Here is a 10,743-nt window from a genome sequence, read left to right on the forward strand (position 1 = left end):
GCCCCTACTAGTTTGGCCCATTTAAATGTGGGTCTATTTTAAGCCCATGGATTGCAAACACCACCTTTCTTTGTTCTTTCTTTTTTTTACGGTTTCTTCCGTAGAATTAATTTTATATAATTATTTTACAGAATTCACTTACAAAAAAAAATCATTGAATTTTTTATATTATTAAAAAATTATATATAAGATTAATGTTTTCTTATTTCGTTGTTACTCGAAAACGTTCGGTCAATGTCATGGGCTGGGGAGCCTCTTTCTTCTTGTAAGAGAAATTTCGATAACAGAACCTTATGTATATTTGTTTGTATTTCAATCGAGGGCGTGTGCATTAGATTTTTTGGGCACCACCTGGGTTCTTAGAAGCCGATGTAATTTGCTAGACATACAGAATCCGTTAGGCTTCATCCTCCATTTCCAGTAAACTTGCATGCTGACTGCCGTCATGGACAGCACCCATTCCATAAGCATTTCTCATCCAGTATAGCAGCAGTGACACCGCCATTGATTCTATAGAATGGCAATGAGCTATTGGGGTTATCGTTCCAACCCTAAATTGCAATCATCAGATTTCTTTAGATTTGGTTCACCACCACACTTCAATTAAAATACGCCTCATTTCCAGCTAGTAGCTAGTAGCTTACCCTTCTTTTCATTTTGTTCCATCATTTGGCCTCTTTCAAATGGGAAAAAAAAATACTGAATGAATTACTAATGGACTCGTACCATGCTTGCTCATTAGCACGAGTAGGAATCAGATTCAAATCTAACCCTTGCAGGAGAGCGAAATGAAGTTGAAACTTGAAACCAGATAATGAAGGTAAGGTTCTAATGTTGCAATGCGGGAAATTTAACAGCAACTGTTGAGAGAAATAAAAAAAAAAAGCCCACAAGCCAAACTGCCTGTGAATTTACATTTTATAGCTACAAAAGATTGGATGGTTGTCAGAGTAAATAAATGAATCAAATTACAGGTTCATTGCAGGTTAGAATATGAGTCTGATGCATCCATGCAGTACATCGGAAAGTGAAAATGGCTAGCCTTAATTCATGAACTTCCGACAATTGGGAGCTTTACAGAGGCAAGGAACTTTCAGCTCATCATGCTCATCTGGATCAAACAAGTAATCATACCTGTCCATGCACAAATTAAACACACATTAATTACCCGAATTAAATATCCCAGGACCAGTGATGAGAGAGAGAAAGAGAGAGATTCTTTAAAGCATACGTTAGCTCGTCACCGGCAGAGACATTTGTCTTGGCAATGAGAACGATCCGATTCTCCACATCACCCACACTCATAATCCTTGCATAACAATTGGGCATACACTGCAATAGGAGTAGTTGAGCACTTCATATTAAGGTAAAAGAAGAGATGTAGTATGAAGAGCTAAAACAAATACCTCTACTTTTTACAAATAATTGTATAACACACAAGGTTAAAAATAGAAATTGTTTTTAACCATGAACAGAAAGCACAGTCAGGACACTAAATTGCACAACTTGACCAAGGTAAACCTAGTTGAACTTCTGAATTCAGGTTCTACGATCAATATCATATATACTAGGTTTTAAAGAACAAGTAAACCAAAGACCAATTTTTAACTTGGCAAGTGTCACAATGGTCATCAAATCTGACAGCTAAGATCCATTTTCCTTTTCCAAGTCAAAGGGTATAGTAGACGACACCATGGGAGTTAAAAATAAGTGTGCTTCCAACTTCCCAGGTACTTGGCAGACTACCTGGATTGTGCAAGCATGTCACTATGAACTGTTCTATAAACATGGGCTTACATGTCTTGATAAACAGAAACATGAAAGTCACCAATACACAAGCTAAAAAAAAGTAGGTATTTTTAGATCCAGTTTCAGGTGAAATATAGGTTCTGCACTTACCGAATGATTGATTAATCGTGCTATATTCCCCTTATTTGTTGCATCAATTACAACTTCCTCACTGATTTTGAACAGCTGCAAGAAATAGTTGGTTGAACCATAAGAAAAACCAACAATAGAGTTCTTTCCCTTTTACAATATGTTCAGCTGTATACTAGGCCAAAGAGAAAGAAAAGGAAAATGATGGAAAAGGAAACTGTGGCATCTTCTGCCAGTGCTAAACACACCAAAACTATGTTAAATATTATTATTCCATAATTTGTTCGAAATAGTTCAGAGAAGTTCAATTTGCCCATAGCTCTCCTTTGATACCAGATATGCAACTCTTGGCTTTCATTTCCCTTGTGATGGACCTGGAAGAGATGGGACATGTTGATTCAGACTACATCCCCATCATCAACCACTTGGTCATCTGCCTATCAACAGCTCGGCAGGGTCTAAGATTAAAGTTTTTCAGGATACAAGAAGAAATTCATGGCAAATTGGCAATTACACTTTCTAAGTAAAATAACAAAAACTGTGCCAAGAAATATGAGCAGTCATGTGCATACAGACCAAATAAAATCAAGAAACTCACATAGCAATCCTTGCCTTCTAAACGGTACCGTGCCTCTCTCAGATCAGCAACACTCCGCCTTACCTTCTCTCCACAATACTCAATGACCTGGAGAAAGGTGTTTTGTTAAACAAGAAAAGAAGCAAACCTAATATTGAGAAAGCATTACTTCCAGGGAAGTTAAACACAAGAGAGATACTTTAAAGTCCAGCCATACAAAACAATTGATGCTTTAAAAACACAACAAACAGACCAAACATATAAATTAAGTACCATTTCTCCTTCTTGAATATTTCTGCGGGCGAAGAGGCCCCATCCATGTATACCAGATTTACCAAAACACACCCGATGATTTTCAGTTTTCTGAAAGCATAAATAGATGTTAATTGAATTTGACAATCATATCCAGTACAAAAAAACTATATCATGTGAAGGATGGTGGGACCTGTAAATGGTAAAGGCGTTCTTTAAATGAAGAGAAAACTGTAGAATCTTCAGTTTCCTGCTAGAAGACAAAGCAAATACTGAAAAGTTAGCCAACCAAAACAACAAAAAGGATGGATCATGAAGTTCCAAAATCTTTTTTTTTCCTCTTGGTTTTCTGTCAAACTATTTAAAAGAAATAAAACCTTCCAACCAAGACAAGATCATTACTTTATAGGTGCTCAAGTTAATAATTGAACATAAAGGATGATGTCTTGGTCCCATCAATCGATGGAATATTGGATCTCCTTCAGACCACTGCCAAACAGGAGAAAATATCTGTGAGATAAAAAGGACAGATAAACTTGGCCTGAATGAAAAACAAACTATCTTGATGAAAAATCCAGAGGAGAGGTGGAAAGGAAAGCAAAACAAAAGCGGCAAAGGTTCCTAGATAAATCACCTTATGGTTTGTTCTTTTAAAAGCACGGCACTTTGCAGCAGAGAGAGGTTCAAATTCATTACTCCCTGTGGTTGAGGGTTCTGGAAGTTCCACTCTCTTAGATGAAACCAACCTTGAACCCCTCAAGCACCCATTCTGATTCTGAAGCAAACTTCTGCCAGAGAAAACTCCTGAAGGTGTACGCACGACTACAGCATAATCTGGGTTTGGCTTCCTGCAACAGAACCAAAGTAAAATGACACAACATCCAAATTAAACAAAGATGGACAAGATTCTCTGTTCCAATTAGGAGAAAAAATAATATGATAAAATGAAGATGCAAATGATAGATGGGGGCAAAAGCTCTAACCTGTGAATAGCACAATATATTAACTTTTCTGTGACTTGCACACCATTCTTCTCCGTGCAGTTCAACTGAAAGTCCAAGGCGCAAGATCAACGAAAGTAATTGGTACAGTCTATTCTCATAAATTTCAATTTAAAAACTACATAAGGAATATTTACTAAATAATATAGAAACATATAAGCACCAGGAAAGATATAGCACAGTACAAAATATGAAATCCAGACACTAAAACAGAAAATAAAAGGAACTAGTTTTATTCACGAGTATTAAAAACAGTTTCAGAAAAACCTACTTCCAAGAAATATCCTGCTCTTGAGGCACACGTTGCATGAAAATAGGTGGCACACTTGCAACACTGGGCACATGGACCATGGGTCTGCTTACAGACAACACACCTCTGGCATGCAAATAAAATAGATTTAGACCATAAGCACTCTTATTTGTATAACAACATAGCAAGTAAATGAGAATCAATCTGGAGAAAAACAACTTGAAAAACAATTTAATCACCATATCATACAAAAGCCTTGGTCTTCAATGACTAAAGAAATAACACCCCCTTTACCAAAATTAGAATCCTCTTAAATTCTAGACAAGTGAAAATATATGCTATAGAATTAAGGGAGACAATTCCCGTTCCTAAGCATGTGAGAAAAGTTTGTTTTAAAAAGTCAGAGCAGGAAACTTCTAACTGATTGTTCAGATCATAACATACCTTCATAAACGACATCGATGGAATTCTAAGAATTCCAGTGGCAGGTTCCATTTTTTCATGGTTCAAGAAACCAACTTCAGGTCGAAACCAAGCACATATGATGTGAACCCACAGTGTTTCAATATCACTTGGCTTGAGAGCACCACCTACAGAAGTAGGTTTCAAATATAAGAACAAACCAGCATTGAATTACAGTGAGCTTTACAGCATGAAAGCAGAAAAAGGTCACTAAATAATATTGTTTTAGATGAATGGCTTTGGTAGTTTGGTGCAGCAGTGCAAAAAACTTGATTCAAATAATCAATAATCAGATTCATTTTTTGTTCTGTACTGGAATCAACCTGCCAAATTCCAGGGTACAAAATTCAGACAGTAAATTATTTTTCGGCGGCAGAATAGTATTTATTTCCTTTCTTTGTCAAGAAAAGGAAAGAAGCTAACCAAATCAGAACTTCAGTCATTCAATGACTTTCGCAAACCACAGGCAAATTACTAAGATCTATCAAAACATAATGCAAGAGAACATGCCTTTTACAGGGCAAAGGCAGCACTCCTTCTCAACATCAGGAGTTTCACAAGCTCTGCACACCCATGAAGCAAAATCCTGAACATTCCTTACCCCATAGCATTCTTGGTGGACAGCTATTTGACACCTGAAAATAAAATTTAAAAAAGGAAAAATAGGTCTCGGGCAATGGTAATTGAGTACACAATTCATTTTTTAACTTAAAGCAACACTTAATTTCATTGACCGCCCAAATAATACTGAACAGACACAAAGAAATCGATGAGTGAGGGCATTACCTGTTACATATCATAATTTTGTTATCATCCCAATCTTCAACCCATCTACAAACAGCACATCTTTCTGATATCCATTTTGCATATATAGGTTCATACTTCTCTGTTCAAAGGAAATAAAAAATTCATGTTGTTCACAATTAACCCAGAAAAGCACCCACTTCTTCCCACTAAACCAAAAGAAAAGGTAGTAAGTTATATGTACCTTCCAACAAAGCAAGTAGCATCTGCTTATCTAACTTTAGAGGATCTATACTTGCATTATATTCAGCAATCTGCACAATAGATATTGTTCATGGAAAATTTAATAATAAGGACGTGTAAGATTCATTCACCCCAACAAAGAGGATAAAAAGGAAAGAAAATAAAAGAAAATCCTACAACAATCGAGATTATATTTGCAGTACAAGCTTGGAACTGGTTTTTCCTAGTCAGTTCAAGAAACTGGTTTGTTGTAGAATCACAAAACTGGGCCCGGGAAAGGATCCTAAGGTAGTTACCAATATGATACTAACTATGGGGCTAAATTACTTTACTGTCATCGTATATCATTTATAAGATAACTAGCATTTCAGATGTTGCACCGTAATCAACAAAAATCACAAAAGGTTCTCAAGGTTAGTCTTTGACAAGGTATTTAATAAACAAATTAAATTTCTACCACATTAGTCAAAATTTTAGGCTATGTAATGAAGGATATACTCAATTCTCTATTATTCCTCTTCTTCTTTTTTTCTTTGTTCTTTATATGCTCCTCTTTTTGAGCAATTTCTTTAAATGCTTTCAAGAAAAAGCACAGCATTAGATAAAGTAAACAATGTATTGGCACCAGAATTAGAGAAATGTGAGCAGAATTGAGCACACTAACATATATGTAAATGGCATAGCCTGTACTATGTTGTTAAAAAATAGCAACTTTTGAAATTAGGATGCCAATTACGAAAAATGACAAGTTCCAGTACAAACCCATTGTGCCAGTGGTAACATTGTGTCTTTGATTTTCACACTGTGCTTCCACTTTTTAGCTCTACACCCAGTGTGCTTTTCCCATTCACTTGGTGCTTGTTTCCGTGACCCACATGAACCACAGTTGCACTCAATTCTAGAAATAGAGGGAAAGGAAAAAAGTTGATGAGATTGTTATATTAGATAAGGATTAAAAAAACAAAATCCACCAAATATATGTTTACCACAAAATTAACCAGCATTGCCTTATTAACACAACTAAATCAGATTAATTTAACAATACCAATATTTGAACTTCAAACTAACTGTTACAGTCACAATTTGCAACATCCCTTTAACATATATATAGCAACCCAAAAATGAAAGAGAGAGAAGAGAGGCTACAATCCATAATTTTTGCAAAGTTTACAGGGCTTACAAATGAAGTTTTGGAATGTATGTTCCTTCCATCCCATTGCAGATAACTGTTACCTTGTCTAGTGGTACAGCCTGTCCACTGTTTCCTATTGACCTGATTCAAATGACATCATTGGGATTAAAATTTCCCAGGGAAAAATTCATGATAAATTCGTGGTGTCAAATTTAAAAATCACATATGAATTAGGAAAAACAAAGTGAGCAGCATACTTGACTGGAGGCTTTCTTCTCTCTAAATCTGGTTGTGCAAATTTAAACTTTACTTTGCAGTCAGGGCAGTAATAATCAATATCCTCCAAATCCTTCAAACCATAACAAATCAATTAGCCTCCACCTTTGAATGAACACAAACTAACATAAGAGATAACAGAATGTATTAGACTATAATATGGTAGACACACCTTGAAAAGTTTGCTGGAAATGTTGTCACACTCAGCATGCACCCAAACATTACAGCCATCACAGCATACCTAATACATGAAATTTTAATTCCAACATATACCAAAAATTTATTTGATTGTTTTACAAAAAGAACAGTATAAACCTAATTCAAATACTATTAATAATCTTACCCAGTTCCCGCCATCTGAATGATGCCAGGTCTTCTTGCATATGCCACAATATTGCTTTGATTTTCTTAACTGTAAAAAACAGGCATGCAATTAGCACTTTAAAAAGGATATAATTATACAAACAAAAAATAATCAAAAGGAGGTATTTCTCATGAACCTTGGCACAATGTTTGCATAAAATTTCACTTTGAAATGTTGATCTTTTCCTTTTCTTCAAAGTTTTGCATGGCAAGATTAGATTGCAGCCATCACAGCATCTCATGTCCTTGTAACATGCATCCTGAACAATTGATTCACAAGATGAAATTAGAAGTCAAAATCCAAAGGCAGTAAGAGAGTTTCCAGGACAAAAAAATATCTAGAGAGCAAATTCAAAGTTCCATTATATATACCAGAAATAGCATTTTAGCATAGAATGTACACAAAAAAAAAAAAAAAACAATATAATTTTTGTCAGTCATGCAGATTGATTCAGACAAGTTTGCAGCACCTGGCATGACAGGATTAACTCATATGATAATTAAAATGTGCAAACAAAATCCACTAATCAGAGGAGCATTTTATTTCTAAAACATTTAAACACCTAAGTCGTTCAATAAAATTCCCAGAACTACATTTCTAATCACACCAGCAAAGAGTGTACATGACCCACCACTTTGCATAGCACCAGTAGATGTGTGAGGACAGATTGTCAATAGACAGCTCAAAGGAAAAATTGAATGTGTTTTCTTATGCTAACAGAAACCCACTGCCAACAAATAGAACCAAGAAACTTCAGACTTTCATTGCATTAAAACAGAACCATTATTATTTGGTTTTGGGAAGAGAGGAAAAGAATTCCTTAACACTGGAGGTTGTATATCTTACAGCATATGCAAGGTAGAAGAAGAAATGAACACAAAATAAACTATCAAGACATGTGCAAAGTCTATGGTCTCAGCATTTTAGAAGAGAATAATTAGATGATGAAATTAGTAGAAGACAGAGCTCGTATTTCTGCACCATAATATGACAGAGTTCACTTATTTGCAATTCCAGTTTGATGGTTTTCACAGCTGTTAAAACATTGGTCCCAGTCCTTTCCATCTTCATCAGTATTTTCTCAGTCTTGATTTTTAGCTACAATTGATGCAATATTTATGCAATAAAAAAGCTGCAGTTTCAACAATATTTTTCATCCAAATATTTATTCATTCTGGATGCTTCCAGTTAAGATTATAGTAAGACGTATGTGGTTATTATAGCAAGGAAAATTCATGACAGAAACTTCTCTAAACAATGAGTCTGATCTCCCAATGTTCATAAGCGTTCAGAAATAATAAATTCCATCACGAACAGACAATGAAACAAGAAGCTAGAACAAACAACAAACTAACCAAACAAATGACCTTCTATATCAGAAAGCTCAACCATGGCAGACCAAGTAGGGGATATAAGATTATATTTGTCTCATGCTACATAATTTCCCAGAGCTGCATGAAATCCTTCAAGACCATCGACAAGAATTAGGAAGAAAGGACAGAGAAGAGAAAAAGGAAACTTGCCTGTTGTTGAGTGTAGAAGTCCAGATCCTGACTTGAACAGCTAGCTTCCTGGAGTCGGGTGGGATAAGCTTCAGGATATGGTATTTCCGCACTGATGCTGCCCATGCCTGCACTTTCTGCTAAAATTGCCTCTTCTAGTGCCGCCTGAAAATCACTCAGCTTGCACTTGAACATTTGAGTCTGCACCTGAAATCTGAAGAAACAGAGAATTAACAAAAAGTGCCCTGAGAGCTTATAATAACACCAATTGAATATGATCATCTACATACCTGTCCATGAATTCTGCAAAAGGGAATATCATCCCCTGTTTCACCCATGCATAGTCCTGCTCATTACCATTAAGCATTAACTTAAAATGCACCAAACGAACTAAGCAATAGAAACTCCTGTGAGAGAAACGTGAAAAAAGGCAAGAGAAATATACCCTTTGCGTTCCATTTTTAGAGTATCCATAAAACATAACACAAAGAGCACCAGGAACACAACAACTGAGTACCGCATCAGGAGCTTTCAGGATGGGATCAATCACAACTGCTGGCCACCATGGGTATCTCTTCCCGCATTTAGCCCAAACTATATCACCCAAAGCAAAATCCTCTGGTCTGTAAACATCCTTCTTTTTTTTAGCTCTTTCTCTTCTCAATTTATCCAAACCTGTATACCCATATCTTGGCACAACTCCATCTTCTATCAATGGATTACCCGAACTCAAAAACTTTTTACTGCTACCTTTTCTATAGTGAAAATTGTTACACCCGAACTGACCCACTTGTCCATGCCCTTCAATGCCATAAAATGGATAGGAATGAGAGCTTCCGAAACCAAATTTACTATTATATCTATATTTCTCACTATAAAAATCCTCGCTGTCTACAAATTCACCATCCCCTATTTCCAAATCAGTGTCATCAATTCTACATTCTTCGTTTTTCCACATATCCACAACCGAATCGTTAAACCTCGAAGGAAGTATTTGCACTCGCCCTCGATAAGATCTTGATATCGGCTTTCGAGAGCTCGCCAAGCTCTGGTTCTTCAATCTCTTCTTCGAGTAAGACTGAGCCTCATTAGCCCAGTACGATCCTACGCTGCAAAAAGAACCTGGACCACTGCTAAAATCATCAAATTCACTATACATACCCATTGGATTTGAATTGTATCCATTCAACTTTCGCTTCTTAGGAATCAATGCATATTCAAAATTCTCCTCCTCGTCGAGTTCGTTAAGTGTGACGTCTCCTATGTTGCGCCGCCGCATTTCGCCTTTCATGAATTGTTTTATTATCATCGTCTGAAAACTCGATTCGAAACCCTAATTTCACGTCAGACACGAAAAAAAAATTGAATCTAATGCATATGAATTGAACTGTATACACTTCAATTTTGAATGAGTGAATAATCGTTCAATTCGATTTTACTGGTTTGAGTGAAACTGTAAACCCTAAAATTTGAATTGAAGTAATGAAGAGGCAGATACCGAGAAATCAGACGTTCGTTATCGCTTTTTTTGTTGTTGGAGGGCACAAGAAGAAGAAAAGGCGAGGAGAGTATTCGAAACAAAATTTTGAAATTCGAGTATTCGAATTTTATATATGAGACAGAGAATATTGAATTTCTCAGGGAAAACGGAATTGAATTAGAAGGCAGTGGAGATTGCAGAGAGAAACCGGAGCTGCGTGGAGGACACGAGAGATATGCTGGGGTAATTGTTCAGGAGGATAGAAGGAATTAGAGGTACATGATTATAAGGATTATTAAAATTAAAGTTTTTTTTTTTTTTATAGTAGTAGGAGTGATGTTTATTTTTTTTTTAATTTTGAAAGAGAAGTGGCGGTGGGACCAGCTGGTTGGTAACGTGATTTGGCTCCAAAGATTGGGGTGCGAATTGGAAAGGAGGGAGACTTTACAATTTTTTCGTGGCGAGCGCGAAATTGAAAATTTGAGAGGGTGGAAACGAGATATGCTGTTGCTGTTGCGTTCTTTCGTAGGAATGGTTTATTTTTTTTATGAATTACATGGCTTTACTTCCTGGAGATTGCAA

The 10,743-nt window shown here is 36.1% G+C and overlaps 1 protein-coding gene across 6 annotated transcripts; it reads right to left on the reverse strand.

Moving 5' to 3' along the window:
* Positions 1–873: 873 nt before the first annotated feature.
* On the reverse strand, positions 874–10,452 carry LOC7494151 (histone-lysine N-methyltransferase ATX3). 6 transcript variants are annotated; one of them, XM_052447085.1, is made up of 24 exons: positions 10,180–10,450; positions 9,127–9,993; positions 8,972–9,027; positions 8,703–8,895; positions 7,316–7,438; positions 7,159–7,227; positions 6,988–7,056; positions 6,797–6,888; positions 6,588–6,680; positions 6,170–6,305; positions 5,409–5,478; positions 5,207–5,306; positions 4,931–5,055; positions 4,403–4,548; positions 3,980–4,084; positions 3,691–3,755; positions 3,342–3,555; positions 3,110–3,196; positions 2,901–2,960; positions 2,729–2,818; positions 2,477–2,563; positions 1,900–1,974; positions 1,232–1,332; positions 874–1,134 (listed from the first exon to the last, which is right to left on the reverse strand). In XM_052447085.1, exons 2-24 carry the CDS (start codon positions 9,988–9,990, stop codon positions 1,044–1,046), a joined length of 3,111 nt encoding a protein of 1,036 aa, XP_052303045.1. In that variant the 5' UTR covers positions 9,991–9,993; positions 10,180–10,450; the 3' UTR covers positions 874–1,043. The 6 variants fall into 6 exon arrangements, with proteins under 6 accessions (XP_052303045.1, XP_052303044.1, XP_024441201.2 ...); XM_052447084.1 differs by having other exon boundaries at positions 9,127–10,014; XM_024585433.2 differs by having other exon boundaries at positions 2,901–2,957; positions 9,127–10,450.
* Positions 10,453–10,743: the final 291 nt, after the last annotated feature.

This window comes from Populus trichocarpa, chromosome 14, assembly GCF_000002775.5.
Source record: "Populus trichocarpa isolate Nisqually-1 chromosome 14, P.trichocarpa_v4.1, whole genome shotgun sequence".
NCBI classification, from domain to species: Eukaryota; Viridiplantae; Streptophyta; class Magnoliopsida; order Malpighiales; family Salicaceae; genus Populus; species Populus trichocarpa.